The sequence below is a fragment of the Chiloscyllium plagiosum genome, unplaced genomic scaffold, assembly GCF_037043375.1.
Source record: "Chiloscyllium plagiosum isolate Xiang-an unplaced genomic scaffold, Cpla_swu_hap1 HiC_scaffold_8, whole genome shotgun sequence".
Classification (NCBI taxonomy): Eukaryota; Metazoa; Chordata; class Chondrichthyes; order Orectolobiformes; family Hemiscylliidae; genus Chiloscyllium; species Chiloscyllium plagiosum.
In genome coordinates, this window is record NW_028270146.1 from 12,483,824 (window position 1) to 12,503,362 (window position 19,539).

The 19,539-nt window shown below is 39.8% G+C and overlaps 1 protein-coding gene and 1 long non-coding RNA gene across 6 annotated transcripts in view; one reads left to right on the top strand and one right to left on the bottom strand.

Moving 5' to 3' along the window:
- Positions 1–2,311: 2,311 nt before the first annotated feature.
- LOC148149341 (uncharacterized) lies at positions 2,312–6,461 on the top strand. The gene is made up of 2 exons (XR_015757825.1): positions 2,312–3,491; positions 3,554–6,461. It is a non-coding gene; the product is annotated as an uncharacterized LOC148149341 (long non-coding RNA).
- Positions 6,462–6,486: 25 nt separating this feature from the next.
- dglucy (D-glutamate cyclase) overlaps positions 6,487–19,539 on the bottom strand; it is a 123,762-nt gene continuing 110,709 nt past the window's right edge. For 2 of the 5 annotated variants that reach the window (XM_087989589.1, XM_087989590.1), the window contains exons 13-14: positions 12,367–12,518; positions 11,976–12,200 (exon numbers count right to left, since the gene is read on the bottom strand). In XM_087989589.1, coding sequence (XP_087845715.1) covers positions 12,030–12,200; positions 12,367–12,518 — 323 coding nt within the window. In that variant the 3' untranslated portion in view covers positions 11,976–12,029. Of the gene's footprint in view, positions 9,551–11,975; positions 12,201–12,366; positions 12,519–19,539 lie in introns of those variants that run through there. The other 3 variants (XR_006312687.2, XM_043696936.2, XM_043696939.2) reach the window with 3 other exon arrangements.

The following is a 19,539-nucleotide window of genomic DNA, read 5'->3' on the forward strand; positions in this document are numbered from 1 at the left end:
CTTGCACGGTATTTTGTAAATGACGTTAGTTTTGCTCATTGTCTGTATAGGGTCTTTCAAGTTCATTAGCTGCTGTTTTAGTGTGTTGGTTGGTTTGTGGGCTATAACATATAACCCAAACATATATATAGAATTTTCAGCATTGCTTCGCATGAGGTCCACTGAAAATGTTACCCAGTAAGGTAACGAAATGTCTGGAAATGAACCTTTCAGCTCAGCGAGCAAACCTACATCTTACCAATAGATTGTCCAATGGATTAATGGATATGACTCTGTTTGCATGGTGGAGCAGGCTTGACAAGTTGAATAGATTACTGTTTTTATTTTTGATTACTGAACAAGAGGGAATGGTGAATGAGATCATAATGCTTGTCACCTTCTTTGTGAACTCTTGAACTTGTAAATTAAGTCATCTTGCATTCAGTATTTTCCATTTCTTTCCTGAAAGGACACATTTGTATTTTTGTAGTACCTTTAAGATTTCAAGATATTCCCAGTTACAGCCAAAGATATAAAGATGAAAATGCACAGATTGCAATGTCCATAAGATGTAGGAATAGAAATAGACCATTCAGCCATCAAGTCTGCTCCGCCAATCAATGAGATTGTGGCTGATCTGATAATCCTCACCTCCACTTTCCTGTCTTAACCCCATAATACTCATTTCCTTACTGATTAAAAACTTGCCCCTCAAGCGTTCTTAACAATCCAGTCTTGACAGGCTTCTGAGGTAAATAATTCCACAGATTCACTATCCACTGATTGAAGAAGTTTCTCCTCAGCCCTGTCTTAAATGTTTGATCCTTTACTCTAAGCTTATGCCCACTGGTCTTAGACATTCCCACAAGGGGAAACAACCTTTCCACGTCTACTCTGTCAAGTCCCCGAAGAACCTGGTATGTTTGATAAGATCACCCCTCACTCTTCTAAATTCCAACACAGGTAGGATCTGTACACGATAACTGTAACCTTATTCATATTTTATATAGTTAAAGCATAACCTTGCTGTTCTTAAACTCTAGGAGAAAGTGAGGACTGCAGATGCTGGAGATCAGAGCTGAAAATGTGTTGCTGGAAAAGCGCAGCAGGTCAGGCAGCATCCAAGAAGCAGGAGAATCAACGTTTCGGGCATGAGCCCTTCTTCAGGAATGGGCTGAAGAAGGGCTCATGTTCTTCAACTCTATAAGATACAAGATATGGATAGAGCAGTGGAATTGGCCATTTGGCCCAACAAGCCAGCTCCACCATTCGATCATGACTGATATGTTTCTCAGCCCCATAGAAGTCCTCTCTAACATCTCTGCTGAAAGGTCTGCTCCTAATTTTCAGACTATGCCCCATAGTTCCAGAATCCCCAACCAGAGGAAATAGTTTATCTTTATGTGCTCTAGCATTTCTCATAACTATCTTGAAGACTTTGATAAGATCACCTTTAGCCTTCTAAATTCTTAAGAAAATAAGTGTAATTTATTTAATATCTCCCCATAACGTAACTCTTGAAATCCAGCTCTCATTCTTGAAAATGTGATGACCAGTTATCTTTCTCTATGGTCTGTGGGATTATAGCAACTTTACTAACTCACCATAAATAGGGCCACCACAATTATACACAGTAATCTGTAAGTGTGCTCTTTACAAAGCAGTGTGCAGTTGGAGAAATATCTGTCTATTTTTATTGTCCATCACCCTTGCAAGAAAAGCAGCACTTCATTAACATTTCAAGTTACTTGCTAACCATTTTATAATGAGTAAGGGAATGGAACATGTAATTACAGCACAGGAACAGGCCCTACAGCCCACCATGTCCGCTCTGGTCATGATGCCACTCTAAACTAATCCCATCTGCCTGCATGTGGTCCATATCTCACTATTCCCGACCTGTTCATGTGTCTAAATGCCTCTTAAATATTGCTATATCATCTGCTTCTACCACTTTCCCTGGCAGCACGTTCCAGGTGCCACCACCCTCTGTGCAAAAAAACTTGCTTTGCACATCTCCTTTAAACTTTCCTCCTCTCACCTTAAACCTATGCCTGCAAGTCATTTGCCACCCACTCCACCAACCTATCAACGCCCTTTTAGGAGTTCCACACTGTGCTCCACACAGTGTTCCTTTTGTTTTTAGAAGATGTGGTACTAAGTTCCGATTTAGGGCTTAGTGAGAACAAGTGTGTTCAGAAAGATTTACAATTGATTTAGAACTTTGAAAGAATGGGATCATTTTTGTAGTTTCCAGTTAGAAGTTTCAGTAGATTTTCTGGTAAAGATTGTGCTTGAATTACATCTATTAGCAAGAAATTAACTTGGAGTAGCTATTCCGGTGGAGATTGAAATGACTAGACTTCAGATAAGGATTGAATTGGATTACAGTTTTGGGGAAGAAATTTGAGTTGGATTTGAGTTTTGAAATTAGACTGTGATTGTGTTAAAAGTTTTGGTAAAGATTTAGAATAACATGAAAATTCAGTTAAAGATTATGATTTAGAACTTTTTAATAGATTGGATAGAATTTGAGCTTCTGGTAAAATATATGGATGGAAGTAGAGTTCCTTGTAGAAAATGGGATTGGATTAGACCTTCAGGTAAAATCAGGCAAGATAACATGGATTTATAAGAACATCCACTTTCCAATTGTGACATTTTGGATCATGTGACTTTTCACTCAATTTGTTTAGGTCCCTGAGATTATAGTCTTTATGTTTCTTTTGTCCTTTATTTTTGTGCATAATTGGGAATTAAATAAACCCATAGTTCTGTCTGAAGTCTCTACGCAGTCAAATGCAAAATAAATTGTCTTTAATATGAAACTTTAGCTCCTATGATATCTTTTGATCTGAAGGCAACAGATTATCTTTTCTTTATTTGAGGATCAGTGCATGCTAGGCTAACATTTATTGCCCATGCCTGACCTTCCTTGAGATGATGGTGGTAAGTCCTCTCTTAAAACACTGCTGTCCACATGACATAGGTACACCCTCATCGCTATTAAAGTAGAATTCCAGGAAATAAACCACATACTAGACAAATAGTAACTAATAAAGTAGTAAACCGTCCAAGTTGGGAGAGTACGTGCATACTGATGTCACTAGTTTATTGACAGAGAGAACAAATATCTTCCATTATTATGTTTTTTAACTACTCCCTTTGTCAGTTCTGTAACTAACACCCTCTCAGGAAAGGATAAGTACACCAGGGTTTTAATTTCATTTCACTGAGCAGGAATTACATAGGGCTATTTTTTCCAATTTATTCCTGGGATATGAGCATTATTTGGTAGGCCAGTACTTACTGCCCATCCTTGGCTGCCTTTGAGCAGGTGGTCTTGAGCTGCCTTCTTGAACTAAACTTGTTCATTTTGTGTTGATAGACCCAAAAGGCCAGGAGCCAAAATTTCATGAAGCTGAAAACTCATGTTATATTAATCCAAAATCTAATCAAATGATTTAGGAAAAAAATCATAGCTTTTAAAGATACATTAAATTCTTATTAAGGTAAGCACTATGGTCATTTATGTTTTTTTTTTGCTTTTGTTTAACTTAGACTGCTTATTAAGGTAAGCACTATGGTCATTTATGGTTTTTTTTTTGCTTTTGTGTAGCCATACGTATTACAATAAATGCAATACATAACTAAACTTAAAATGATTTTCAGCCTATTGGGACTATCAGAATGAGTGGGGTTGGCATCTTAAACAACCTAGGAGAAAGTGAGGACTGCAGATGCTGGAGATCAGAGCTGAAAATGTGTTGCTGGAAAAGCACAGCAGGTCCTGAAGAAGGGCTCATGCCCAAAACGTCGATTCTCCTCCTCCTTGGATGCTGCCTGACCTGCTGCGCTTTTCCAGCAACACATTTTCAGCTTCACATCTTAAACAACCTTCCAGTGTTTCCCTGCAAAGACTCATGGCAGTATTTATAATTAAAATTATGAATTTGATATAAACTGTGAGTCTTACACTTTGATTTATTCTAAGTTTTGGTTTTTGGCTTTTTAACCTGTGGATTTTGCATGTGTCTTAATTGAATAATTAACTTGTAAATATTTCTATTACCATTGTGGTTTATTTTATAACAGTTTTTTGAGGCCTGGGTTTAGAATGAATGGGTGTTTGTGCACCACTAAAGAATTTTTGTTTAACTTAGACTGCTTTTTGACCCAGAAAAGTAAACAATGGGGCCTCAAGGTTTGTTAGAGACTCCTGGAAGTAGTTATTTTTAAGCTTAAGCTTTCTTAGAGGTCTCCTTGGGCATCAGTTTTAAATCTACACGCATTTAAAAATGAATGGACTTACTTGCAACAGATAGCTTGGTTTTGTGCGAGGGAGGTCGTGCCTCACTAACTTGATCGAGTTTTTTGAGGAGGTGACAAAGATAATTGATGAGGGAAAAGTGGTTGATGTGTCTACACAGACTTCAGCAAAGCCTTTTACAAGATCCATCATGGTGGACTGGCACAAAAGGTGAACTCACTTGGTTTTAAGGGTGAGCTAGCAAAAACTTTTGGAATATTGTGTGCAATATTGGAATATTCTGGTCTCCTTCCTATCGGAAGCATGTTATGAAACTTGAAAAGGTTCAGAAAAGATTTACAAGGACGTTGCCAGGTTAGAGGATTTGATCTATAGGGAGAGGCTGAATAGGTTGGGCTGTTTTCCCTGGAGCGTCGAAGGCTGAGGGGTGACCTTATAGAGGTTTACAAAATCATGAGGGGCATGTTTAGGATAAAAAGACAGTCTTTTCCCTGGGTTGGGGGAGTCCAGAACTAGAGGGCATAGCTTTAGAGTGAGAGGGGAAATATATAAAAGGGACATAAGGGACAACTTTTTCATGCAGAGGGTGGTGCGTGTATGGAATGAGCTGCCAGAGTGAGTGGTGGAGGCTGGTACAATTACAACATTTAAAAGGCATCTAGATAGGTGTATGAGTAGAATGGGTTTGGAGGGATATGGGCAAGTGCTGCCAAATGGGACTAGATTTGGTTAGGATATCTGGTTGGCATGGATGAGTTGGAACTGAAGGGTCTGTTTCCGTGCTCTACATCTCTATGACTCTACGACTGGCTTAGTCATAGGAGACAGAGGGTAGCTGTGTTGAAAGGATGCTTTTCGGAATAGAAAAATGGCAGACGGAGTTTAATCCAGACAAATGTGAGGCGATGCATTTTGGAAGGTCAAGTATAGGTGGAAATTATATGGTGAATGGCAGAACCATTAGGAGTAATGATATGCGGACAGATCTGGGTGTGCAGGTCCCCAGATCACTAAATGTGGCAGTGCAGGTAGATAAGGTAGTAAAAAAAGGCTTATAGCATGCTTGCATTCATTTAAAGGACCATTAAGTGTAAAAGTAGACAAATTATGCTGCAGCTTTATTGAACTTTAGTTAAGCCACACTTGGAATATTGAATACAGTTCTGGTCACCACACTATCAGAAGGAGCTAGATGCGTTGGACAGGGTACAGAACTGGTTTACCAGGATGTTGCCTGGTAAGGAGGATTTTAACAATGAAGAAAGGTTGAAAAGATTGGTTTCGTTTTCACTGGAATGCAGGAGATTGAGGGGCAACCTGATAGAAGTTGATAAGATTGTGAATGGCATAGATAGGGTGGAAAGTATAAGGTGTTTTCTAGGGGACACAGGTTCAAGGTGCAGGGGGAATGTTTAAAAGAGATATGTAAGTAACACAAAGGGTGTGAGTGCTTGTAACACACTGGAGGTGTGCATTCAAGGAGCACATGGATGAATACATTAATAGGAGGGGAATAGAGGGATATAGATCCTGTAAGTAAAGACAGTTTTAGTATGGAAAGGCAAAATGTGTCAGTGCAGGCTTGGATGGCTGAAGGGCCTGTTCCTGTGCTGTACTGTTCTTTATTCTTTGAGTTTGAACAGTCCTGTGAAGTCCTGAGAAGGGAAGGATACAGTGACCTGGGTTATTTTAGACTGGAGTTAATGTTAATCCCAGACCAGAAGCATTAGGATAAAAGCCTGAAGAGGTTGCTTAAATCTGAGTACATTTAAACTCAGGTGTATAATAACGCCAAAAGAAGGTATCTGTAGCTGTAATCTGTAAGTCAAAGTCACAAAGGACTTAAATTTATCCAGATGGCACATACAGGGACTTGGCAGTTAGGCCATATAGGAGTGGTGCTTTGGGTATTGTGTCAGAGCTGTGTTTTGGGGTCCTGTACAAAAGCTGTGTTTTTCTTAAATTTATGAAGGAGTGTTTTGGGATAAATGCAATTGTACTTTTACTATATATTTAAAATCCTTGAATTTGTATTGTTAAGTATGTAGTCTGGTACATTCTATTGTATCTTCATTTATGTTGTTAATAAACATCTGTTTTATTGTTAAAGCAAAATCTGTAACATTGGATGTTTATGATTCAGCAAGACACCACTTTGTTAAAACTAAATCAGATCAGAATATGATCAACAAGCCAGGTTTTTGTCTGAAATCCAACGTAACAAATAATAACATCAGTGAGGATCATAACACAGAGCTTTTATCCAAGTTCCAAAATAGTCCAGTCGCATAAATTTGTCACCTTTCTGAGGCAAAATGAAACGCTGAATGGTATTGTGCACAATTATCTCGAGCTAGAGACACTGGAATAATCTGCTTTCAAGGAAAGTCTTGTATTAATTCTGCAAGCAAAAATGGAACACAACGTAGCTATAGAAACATACTATAACTTAAAAAAAGTTGCATTCCTACCTGAAATATAAAAATCCTTTGATTGTTTAGAATAGTTAATGAAATGTTAATTTCCTTGTAAACACTCGACACATTCTAAAGATAAATCACCTTGCCTGCAGTTTTTTTCTTTCTTTTCTGCAATAAAGGACTTGTATTTATAAAATACCTTTTACAATTTTAAGGTTTCCTGGCTCAGGTGACTGTCTGTGTGGAGTTTGCACATTCTCCCCGTGTTTGCATGGGTTTTCTCTGGGTGCTCCAGTTTCCTCCCACAATCCAAAGATGTGCAGGTCAGGTAAATTGGTCATGCTAAATTGCCCATTGTATTAGCTGCATTAGTCAGGGGTAAACATAGGATAGGGAGCTGGGTGGGTTACTCTTCGGAGGGTCGGTATGGGCTTGTTGGGCCAAATGGCTTGTTTCCATACTGTACAGAATCTAATCTAAATATGTATCTAAAAATGCATTTTTTGAAATATGCTTACTGGTATATTGCCTGGAAACATGGTAACCAATCTGTGCATATCAATGCTCACAAACTGCAATGAGATGGTGGTCAGATAATTTATTTATTTTTAGTAATGTGTAGTTAAAGAACAACTACCTATTTGTGAGAAAATCATTAATAATTCCTATCACCATGGCATCTCACCACAAAATGTTTAGTTGAGCCACCATATCTAATCTAGTTGTGTTGCTTTAAAGAACAGGATGCTTTTCAATCTTTCAATTTGCTAAACTTTAAGCTCCATCTATGGACAGCGGGGGGTGACGATCAGATGATTGTGACAACCATGTCCTGTATCTTTTCAATATCTCACTGCAAAGTTTCATCAAACTATTTGGTGTTCACAGCACATAGTTGCAACAAGACCTTAAATACTCCAATCAGAGAAATATTTTTCCTCACTTCCTCAAGAAAGTTGTCAGTCTTCTAAGCAAAATATGCACAATTATCTAAGTTGACATAGTTGAAGGATGAATCACACAGATACTAGAATAACTTATTTTAACAACAATATGGGGCATGATACCTGAAGTGAAAGTGCCATAAAAGCATATCAAAAATCTAAAAATAACAATGTTCTAACTTATCAGTTGTGGAAATATAGTTACATTAATTAACATAGTGGATGAGATGGAAAAATGTATCTTCTTTGCGCAGAACAATCTCGATTATCCGAACGAGACAGGCGGGAAGTATTTTGTTCGGATAAGTGATGTTCGGATAACAGATAACATTTTACGGGATCTTGAGATCTTGTTTGAATAATCCGAAATTTGGATAATTGACATTCAGATAACTGAGGTTGTTTCGCAAACTCTAATACCTTTCTAAGAAACAAATCACAATGCCCTAAATTTTCTTCTATTTATGTAGCATATTTACACCCGAAAGACTCCACAACATTACAGAAAAATGTAATTTTTGTCTTGTAGTTACTGCTATAATGTAAGAAAGTGTGTCAGGCTATTCTCACACAGCGATGTTGTCTCACAAACAGCAATGAGACAATGATCAGATAATGTTTTTCAGTCATTGCTCATTAAAGATAAATCACTTGTTTGTGAGTCATGTTTTAGATACTGTGATATCAGTGTTTTTCTCTGAAATCATTTCATTCCATCACCATGTCTGATATATATACATGCTGCTTTAAGGATGTAACTTCTTTATTTTAGTTATTCTCTAAACTGAGATCCACCACCTATGTTAAATATATATTCAAGTTGTGACCAAATGATTTATTTACCACAGTTTTGAGGTCAATGCTAGCCTCAATATTTTATTGTGCATTTCAAAGAAGTAAGTCCTCCTCTTTTTCAATCTAAAATTGTACTCTAATATGGATATGATAAGAAAAGAATTTTTGCAGAAAAGATTGGTTGGGTGGGCTGAACAGTGACAAATGGTATCAGCCCTGAGAAGTGAGAGCTAATGCCCTTGGAAAGAGCTAACAAGATAAGGGATTACACTATGAATGGTAGGATTATAGAAACTACTGAAGATCAGAGGCACCTTTGTGCGTTTATCCACATCGCTGAAGGTAGCAAGGCAGTTAGATAATGTAGTTAAGAAGGCATATTGAATACTTTGCATTCTTAGCTGAGGCACAGAATACAAGAGCAGGGAGGCTATGCTATAACTTTATAAAATGCTGGTTTGGCCATAATTGAATACTGTTTGTAGTTCTGGTCTCCATAGTCTAGGAAGCATGTGATTCCATTATGGAGGGGACAGAGGAGATTTACCCAGGATGTTGCCTGTCTGGAGGGTGTGACCTATGAGGAAAGTTTGGAGAGACTTGGGGTGCTTTCCCTGGAACAACAAAGGTTGACCATAAAATACTTTGGTGAGCGAAATATTTACTAAACCTTGCCTTTCTTCTTCATTAAATTTTGCAGTGTCCAGAATTAATATGAAAATGAACAATTATCTAAAGAATAAGATTAGAAACAACTAACACATTCTCTGGAATAACCTGTTTTGTGGAAGGAAAATAGTGTATTCTTGAAGTGAAATTGAAACATAACATAGTCATGAAAGTAATCAAAAATTTAACTACATTATTACCTACCTGTCATGAAACTATTACTACACCATTTAGTGCAAACTAATTGGAATTTCCTCAGTTAAAAGGCGAGCATTAATGACTGAATTCTTTTTCTAGTTTCCTATCTTTGTGCATTAGGTTGATTGGGCCTGTCCCAGTGTGATTTCCAGCAGCTGTCTGATCATAGAGGAGTGCGTATCATGAAAGGGCAAGCCATCCACTTCCATTCCCAGATTCCCAGTTTTTCCACTTCGAATTCCATGTTTCACCAACAACTCCAACAGCTTTTCTTCCTGAAGGCAGATGAAAACATTGATTACAGAACTGGGATTTTATAAGCTTCTGGAAGGACGGAAAAGACAAGTCTCCTTATTGCAGAAAGAAGATGGTAGTTTGACAAATGTAGATTGGAAAAAATAATTTCACTTGTGGGACTGAAAAAAACCAGAAAAGTCACAAATATAAGACAGTGATTAATAAATCCAGTAGGGAAGTCAGAAGACATTTCTTTACCCAGCAGTTAAAATGTGGAACTTGCCGCTAGAGAAATAATGAAAAGAGTCATATAAATTCATAGATGATGGAGAAAGGAAAAGGAGGGAAAAAATGGTATAAAAAGGGATGGGAGGAGACTTATATGGTGCATAAACACTGGCATATGTGGTGCATATACTATTTGGGCTGAATGAGCTGCTTGTTTATTGTAAATTTGATACAACGTTCAGCATACACCAAGCAAAGAGTGCAACATTGTTTAAGATTAGATTACTCACAGTGTGGAAACAGGCCCTTCGGCCCAACAAGTCCACCCAAACATCAACCCACCCAGACCCATTCCCCTACATTTACTCCTTCACCTAACACTACAGGCAATTTAGCATGGCCAATTCACCGAACGTGCACATTTTTGGACTGTGGGAGGAAACCGGAGCACCCGGAGGAAACCCACGCAGAGGATGTGCAAACTCCACACAGATAGTTGCCTGAGGCGGAAATTGAACCCGGGTCTCAGGCACTGCGAAGCAGCACTGCTAACCACTGTGCCACATGCCACCTATTGATTCGTGCTAACCAGCAGATCTGGTGTGCTACTGGCTGTGTGTAAAATGATGACAGAAAGTAGCTTCACCTCTACAATTACATAGCAGATGCTTTTCCCAGAGAAACTGGGGAGAACCTGCTTCACTGAAGGAGAGATTATTTTAAAAAGTCAAGTTTGTCAGTGTAGTTAGTATTGTGCTTCCTAACATTAACAGCTAACAGACAGGTATGGTTACAAAAATATTTTAAAAAAAAAGGCTAATGCCTTTATCTCAAGAGTATTGTAATACAAAGGGATGAAAGTTATGTTACAGTTGAATAAAGCTCTGGCTAAACCTGCTTTAAAAGTGGTGTATTTACTTCTAAACCTCAAAGGATATACTCGTCTTGAGTGGAATGCAGCACAGATACACTAGCATGATACCAGGATTATAAGAGTTGTTTCATGATGGAATTACATAACTGAGATATGTATTCCTTTGATTAAGCAGTGATTTAATTGAGATGTTTAAGTGAACAAGGTGGTGATAGAAAGGAACTATTTACTATAGTGAGACTATCCAGAGGAAAGAACAGAACCTCAAAATTAGAACTAGGCTGTTCAAAGATGATACCAGGAAATACAGATGCACTGAAGAAAAAGATAAAAATCTTATGTTCTCTACCTCAAAAAAAATGATGAGATCAATTGTGAATTGCATAACTGAGATTGAGGGTATCAAGGAATGTGGAATGAATAGGGTAAACAGATTGATTTATCTGAAGCTCAAGAGACTGAATGGCCCCCACCTGTTCTATATTTATTGATTAATTCTTTACCCAACGTGTTTGGATAATCACGTGGATAATGATGGGATAGCGTAGGGGGACGAGCGGAGAATAATTCACAGGTTGGCGCAACATTGAGGGCCGAAGGGTCCGTTCTGCGCTGTATTGTTCTATGTTCTATGTTAATCAACATAATTTATAAAGCACTTTGAGTCATTTCTAAGAATCTGCATAAGATATTACATGAAGGAAATGTTTTTCTTCTAGTGAGTCATATTGAAACAAGCAGTTACTATGACAACCTTTATACCCAACTTTACCAGAAGGAAACATCCCATCAGACGTAAAAATAACAAGCCATCAGGATAACAAACAAGACAGGAGTCATAAAAGTTGCCTTTAACCAACCACCCTGTTGGTAAGTAGGGTGCGATGCAGAAAACTTAACGATTAGGAGGAACGAAAACATAAAAATAAGTAAATGACATGATGTATCCATTTCAAACAATTCAATTTTTTTGTTTTAAAGGGGTTAAAAGGCTAGCAGTACAATCCAGGATAGCATTGAGGGAGAAATAGATTAGAAAAAAGAACCAATAGATCAAGAGGCACTAGTTTGACTGAAAAAAAATAAAAGAAACTTGCATTTCTATATTTTCTTTCATTGCCTCAGGACATCTCAAAGTGCTTAACAGTCAATGAATACCTATGAGGTGCAGTCATTGTTGTAATGTAGAAAAACATGATTTGGAGGTGCCGGTGTTGGACTGGGCTGTACAAAGTTAAAAATCACACAACACCAGGTTATGGTCAAACAGATTTATTTGGAAGCACTACCTTTCAGAGTGCTGTCCTTTATCAGGAACCACCTGATAACCAAATTGCACAAAGAGCTCTCATATAAAGCAATATCTTATGAATCAATACTCTGTTTTTTTTAGTGATGTTGATGATTATACCAGGTCAAAACTCTACATTCTTTACTTTTAAAACTTTCAGATGTGAAAAGAGAGGATCATTAAGAAGTATTTGAAGTTCCACAGTTTTGGGATCCTGGGAAGGAATAAGCCAGAGAAGACAGTCAGAGTCAAGACTTGATTTCAAGGTGCAGAGAAAGAGTCTGTAAGGGAGAGCCTTGAAGAACAAGAGAGTTAAACTCAGGATCAAAGAGCTGAGTAGCCTTGATAAAATAAGAAATAGACAAAGGATGGCTGATAGGAGCAGGAGATGACAAAGAAAAAATAACTCACTGGAAAGTGACCTATTATTCTGGGAGAAAATAAATCCCTTTGTTACTTACCTTCTGGACTGTAGGCAGTGCCAAGATGTAGCCAACCATTTCAGATGTCATAGGAAACCCAAGTGCTTTGCGTAGATAGCGTTCGTGGATTGCGCAGCTATTGAGAATGTACAGACCGCAGGCTACAGCATAACCTCCCCAGTTTGATACACCTAATAAAAATATATTGTTTGTTTAAAATTGCTTCTTCTTCTGAGAAGACGTAAAGAACTATTTTGAGTTGGCCAAATCTCAAGAACCCAAGAGTGAGAAAGGGCAATTCTGTCTGTCAATCATACTAACTCCAGAACCAGCAACTACTCTGCAATGGATATCCACAATCACATTTATGGAACACCAACATTGAATACTGAAAGCTTAACTTACCTACAAGTTACTGACAGAAGCTAATTACAAGATAGATGTCGTCAGTTATTTTAATCTATATGTTTGGACATATTATGAGACACCTCTGGGGCAAGTGGAACTTGAACCCAGACCTTCTGGCCAGAAGACAACTGAAGTACAGGCCTGGATTTTTGCGGTTAATTCTCTGGAGTAGGACTTAAACCCATAATCTCTGACTAAGGGTTGATCATAACACCATAAGACACAGGAGCAGAATTAGGCCAGTCGGCCAATCAAGTCTATTATGCAATTCAAACATGGCTGATATGTTTCTCAACCCCATTCCCCTGCCTTCTCCCTGAAATGCTTAATTCCCTTACTAATCAAAGACCTATCTATCTCTGTCTTAAATATGCTCAATGACTTAGTCTCCACAGTTTTCAGCAGTAATGAGTTCCATAGATTCACCAACCCCTGGCTGAAGAAATTTGTCCTCACCTCAGTGCTAAAAACTCAATCCTTCACTCTGAGGCTGTGCCCTTGGGTCCTAGTCTCTCCTACTAGAGGAAACATCTTTACCACATTCACCCTATCCAGGCCTCTTAGTATGCTGTAAGTTTCAATCAGATCACGACTCACCCTTCTAAATTCCACTGACTATAGACCCAGAGTCTAGATTAGAGTGGTGCTGGAAAAGCACAGCAGGTCAGGCAGCATCCGAGGTGCAGGAAAATCGACGTTTCGGACAAAAGCCCTTCATCAGGAATAGAGGCAGGGTGCCTGTAGAGTGGAGAGATAAATGAGAGGGGGTAGGGATGGGGAGAAAGTAGCATAGAGTACAATAGGTGAATGGGGGTAGGGATGGAGGTGATAGGTCAGAGAGGAGGGTGGGGGAAGGTAGCAAAGAGTACAATGGGTGAATGGGGGGTGGGGATGAAGGTGATAAGTCAAAGAGGAGGGTGGGGGAAGTTGGCAAAGAGTACAATGGGTTAATGGGGGGTGGGGATGAAGGTGATAGGTCAGAGAGGAGATGACCTGGGGGGGGTTGCAGATTCTTGTAGAAAGAAGAGGAAAACTTCTTCAAGGCAGGCATCCTTGCAAGACCCAGAGTCCTAGCTGCTCCTCACATGACAAACTCTTCATCCCTAGGATCATTCTTACAAACGTCCTCTGGATTTTCCGCTCTGCCAGCACATATTTTCTTAGACAGGGGGCTCAAAACTGCTGACAATATCCCATATGGGGTCTAATCAGAGCCTTATAGAGCCTCATCAGTTCATGCCTGCTCTTGAACTCTAGCGGTCTTGAAATGAATGCTAATATTGCATTTGCCTGCCCAACTGCCAACTGAACCTGCATGTTAACCTTAATAGAATCCTGAGCTAGAATTCCAAGTCACTTCGTGCTTCAGATTTACAAAGCCTTTTCCCATTTAGAAAATATACCATGCCTCTATTCTTCCTATCAAAGCACATAACTTCATTATTTCTCATGATGTATTCTATCTGCTACTTCTTTGCGCACTCTCCTCACATGGTTAGAGACAAAAAAAACTGCAGATGCTGGAATCCAAGGTAGATGTGTAGGAGGCTGGAAGAACACAGAAAGCCAGGCAGCGTCAGGAGATGGAGAAGTCAATATTTTGGGTGTATCCCTTCTTCAGGACTGGGGGTGAGTGTAAGGGGAGCTTCAGATACGAGGGATGCGGTGGAGGGTGGGGGCGGGGGGTGGTGAAGTAGGGATAGGGTAGAGATTATGACCTGGTTGGTCGATGGGAGGAATGAATCCGGTTGGTAGCTAGAAGGGTCGATCAGAGGAAGGGAAGGTAGGGGGAGGGGCTTGGAAGGGAGTCAGGGGATGGGAAGGAGATAATTTGAAATTGGAGAACTCAATGTTGAGTCGTCTGGGCTGTAGGCTTCCCAGATGGAAAATGAGGTGTTGTTCCTCCAATTTGTGGTCTGATTTGCTGTGGAAATGTGGTCTTCTCTACATTGGTGAGACCAAACGTAAACTCAGGACACTTTTCATCAACCATCTCAGCCAGGCTTGCAGGGGCCAACCTGAGCTCCCAGTCACAGCCCTTTTTAATTCTCCTCACCACTCCCTTTCCAAAATGACCATCCTTGGCTTCCTCCATTTCCACAGTGAATCAGACACTAATTGGAGGAACAACACCTCATCTTTCACCAGGGCAGTCTACAGCCCGGAGGACTCAACATTGAGTTCTCCAATTTCAATTACCTCCTTTCCCATCCCCGACTCCTTCCCAGCACTTCCCCTACTTCCATTCCTCTGATCCATGCTTCCTTCCAGCTACCAACAGGATTCATTCCTCCTTTCGACCAACCAGGTTGTACCCTCTACCTGTGTTCACCTATCCCTACCTCACATCCTGCCCACATGCCCCTTATTTGCAGTACCTCTTAAACCCACTCCCAATAATGAAGAAGGGTTATACCCGAAACATTGACCTCTCCACCACCTGATGCTGCCTGACTTGCTGTGTTCTTCCAGCCGCCTGCTTGTCTACCACTCTTCTATCATGCCTAGGTCTTTCTGCTGCCTCCCCACTTCCGCAACACTACCTGTCCCTCCACCTATTTGTGTTATCTGCAAATTTAGTCAGTTCCTTCTTTCAGATGTGAATAGCTGAGGTCCAACGCTGACCCATACAGAACTCCACTAATCACCAGCAATGAAAAAGACCTCTTTATACCCACTGTCTGCCTTCTGCCAGTCTGCCAATTTTCTATCCATGCCAGTATCTTGCCCCTAACACCATGGGCTCTTTCCTAGCCGCCTCTTATGCAGCACCTGGTCAAAGGCTCTCTGGAAATCCAAGTTGATCATCTCCACTGGTTCACCTTTGTCTAACTTACTTGTTACCTCCTCAAAGATGTGTAAGCTATAACCTCCCCTTGACTAAGCCACGCTGACTCAGCCATATTCTATTATGCACTTCCAAGAACTTCACAATTTCATCCTTAATAATGAACTCCAAATACTTGCCAATGACTGAGGTCAGGCTAAACTGGCCGATAGTTTCCAGTCTTGTGCCTCGTTCCCTTTTTAAACAGGGTGTTAGATTACCAATTTTCCCGTCCTCTGGCACTCCAGTAATTCCTGAAAGATCCACCATCAATTCCTGTACAATTTCCACAGCTATCTCCTTTGAAGCTCTTGGTTTCAGGCTATCTAGTCTGGGTGATATATCCACCTTCACCTTACTGATAGCCACTACACTCATCTCTGACCCTGACTTCCTTGAAGTTCTGGTATGCTGCTAGTGTCTTCCACTGTAAAAACTATTCCAAAATACTTATTAAGTTCCTCCACCATTACTATTTCTCCAGCCTCATTTTCCAGCGGTCCAATGATTGTTCTTGCTTCTCTCTTACCATTTAGATATCTAAAAAAAAACTTTTTTTTTTATTAGATTACTTACAGGCCCTTCGACCCAACAAGTCCACACCAACCCGCTGAAGCACAACCCACCCAGACCCATTCTCCTACACTTACCCCTTCGCCTAACACTACAGGCAATTTAGCATAACCAATTCACATTTTTGGACTGTGGGAGGAAACGGAAGCAAACCCACACAGACACAGGGAGAATGTGCAAACTCCACACAGTCGCCTGAGGCAGGAATTGAACCCGGGTCTCTGGCGCTGTGAGGCAGCAGTGCTAACCACTGTGCCACCGTGCCGCCCACTAACAATCTTCTTTTATGTTACTAGCTAGCTTACTCTCATATTTCACCTTCGCCCCCACTTATTGTTTTTTCAGTTATCCAAAGCTGGTTTTCAAAGGCTTCCCAATCCTCTGGCTTTCCACTAACCTTCACCATATGGCATGCTTTCTCTTTTGCTTTTATGCTGTCCCCGACTCTTGTCAGCCGCGGACACCGTGTCCTCTACTTTGAATGCTTCTTCTTCCTTGGGATGAATTTCTGCTGTGCCTGCTGAATTACCCAAAGAAACTTCAACCATTGCTGGTCCACCATTTTCCCTGCTAGGTATCCCTTCCAATCAACTCTGTCCAGCTCTCTCATGTCTTTGTAGTTATCTTTATTCAATTGTCATACAGTTACATCTGACTCCAGCCTCTCCCTTTCAAACTGTAGGGTGAATTCTATCACATTTGCAACTTGAATTCAATAAAAATAATATCTGAATTAAAAATATAATGATGACCACGAATCCATGGTTGATTGTCGGAAAAGCCCATCCGGTTCACTAATGCCCTTTAGAAATTGCCATCCTTATGTGATCTGGCCTACATGTGATTCCATACACACAGCAATGTGGTTGACCCTTATCTATCATCTGGGCAATTAGGATGGCCAGCAATACGTGACTGAATGAATTTTTAAAAAAATCATGGTCACTGATCTCTAGGGGCTCCTTCACCTTAAGCCTCCTAATCAAGTCTGCCTCATCACACATCACCAAAATAAAAACTGCTTATTCTCTACTGGGCTCTACCACAAGGTGGTCCAAAATAAAACTACGTGGTACTCATTCCATTAATTCCTTTCCTTGATTTTCCAAGTCCACCTGCATATTGAAGTCCCTCATGGTTACTGTAATAGTATATTTTCTACATGCCTTTTCTATCTCCTGATTTTCTTCCAACATCCTGACTACTGCTAGAAGGCCTGTATGTAAATCCCATCAAGGGTTTCTTCCTTTGCAGTTCCTCAATTCTACCCACAGATTCTATACCTTCCAAGTCTATTCATTTCTCGCTATAAATTTAATTTAATTTCTTATACACCAGGAATACGCTACCCATTGAACTATGGTTGATATCTTGTCTTCAATGTTGTAAACCCATATATTCCTACAGGGCAACGGCCTTAGTTGAGACTTTTTGAACAACGATCTAGCACAGGTGAATGGTCTTCTGTTCTGTAAGGTGTCCTGTATTCATGGTTCTTCATTGTAAAGCATGTCTTCAGTCTAAAATACCTCTAAAGTCCTGAGTCAGCCATGTCAGACATGAAAGGAGGTGTAGACAAATCCTGAAGGAAAATATGTTCTATTATTTGTATTCAGATTGTTTTATGTGTGATGGCAATGTGTATAAACCTCCACTGGAATATCACTAGATCATAAACTAGCTCATAAGCACTTTCAGACAATCTTTATGAGGTCTAATTAATTTATTAATGAACAGTCCTTTCACCTGGGTTGCAAATGAGTTTCCATCCCAATGACAAAGGTAATCACTGTCTATTTTAATTTAGAAAGTTGTTCCCTTCTGTCTGCCCTATTTAATATTTCTACTGAATGGCCAACCTGTCCAATGCATTCTAACATTGCATCACAAGTATTCCATTACTGAACCATGGAAATGCAAAGGATAAGACACTACCCTAAACCAACACTTAATCTGGAGAAACAAAAGGGCTTAACCTTTATAGATCTGCAATCTGCAATCAATGCAGATTGTAGACTCTCATCTTGCTAGGTCTGCGATCAATTAAAGGATAATTGATTCCTTTTATATCAACATGTTTATATTTGCAAGTGAGGTCAATAAGATCATCATTGATTTATCCTAGGCCCCAACTCCTCTTTCCTGCCAGCTCCTAAGAGCCCTCAACCTCAATTTCAAAAATCGATCTATATCCTCTTCAAATCTTTCATTGATCATGCTTCCATAATTCTCTCGGATAGAGAATTCCAGACATTCATTATCTCTGAGAGAATAATTTTGGATCTCAGTTTTGAATGAGTGTCCCCTTATTCTGCAACTATGTCTATGTGTTTGAAAGTCCCCATTAGTGGAAACATCTTCTCAACATCTATCTTGTCAAACCCCTTAGAATCTTGTATTTTTCCATAAGACCAGTAGTAGTTCTTCTAAAGCCTAAAATATCTAGTGGTCATCAATAAGTCAACCCCTTCATTCCTGGAAAAAATACAGTGAATCTTTTTTGAGCTGCCACCAATACCAGTAAGTCATTTCTTAAATGAAGGGACCAAGACTGTACACAGTACTCCAGGTGTGGCCTCATCAACACTCTGTATGGTTGTAACAAGACTTCCTTGTTTTTAAATTCTAACTCCCCAGCAACGATGGCCAAAATTCCATTTGGTTAAGTACTTGTTGTACCTGCATGCTAACTTCTTATGTTTCACACACACAGATTCAGTAATCAGCAGCCTCTTTGGTGCCAAAATGGCATCAGCACAGTGTGTGGTCATGTACACCTTTGGCCCTTGCCTGATGCCACCTTTGTACTGCAATTCCAAACCAACTTCATCTAACAGAACAACCAATAAACAATGCAAAATTCAACTAGTCACTATTGTTCATTCCCTTAGTTTTCTGACTTTGCCTGACCTAGTGTCTTCAACAGTATAAGTAATAGGACTTCTTGGAGTTTCACGGGCGGACAATGTAGACATGTTGCAGCTGTTCGCCAAATAAGCTCCAACTTTCAACTTCATCTCAGCTTGCAAAGTGGAAGTCTGGACTAGCTGGACGTGTGTCAGTGTTGTGACAACAAACACTGCCATTCTGAGAAACTCAGCACATTTGTGCACTACAGTGTCAATGGCACTCCCCTAGGCAATGTCTCAACAATTATGCTCATCAGTTGGAGGACAGATTGCAAGATTACTGTGCAAGACTCAATGTCCTTTCAACACTGGCATGACAGCAGCAGTCTGAATTTGCACAGCAAAAAGCTGAGAATTCACAACTACAATCTGACATAGCAGCATTTTGACATTCTGTTCGCTTTTGCTCATAGTACAGTAAAAGCCAAGATATTATCCACCAATCTTGACATGGAGTTGGCCACCTCTTCTATGCTGGAAAGAATGTGCTCCAAG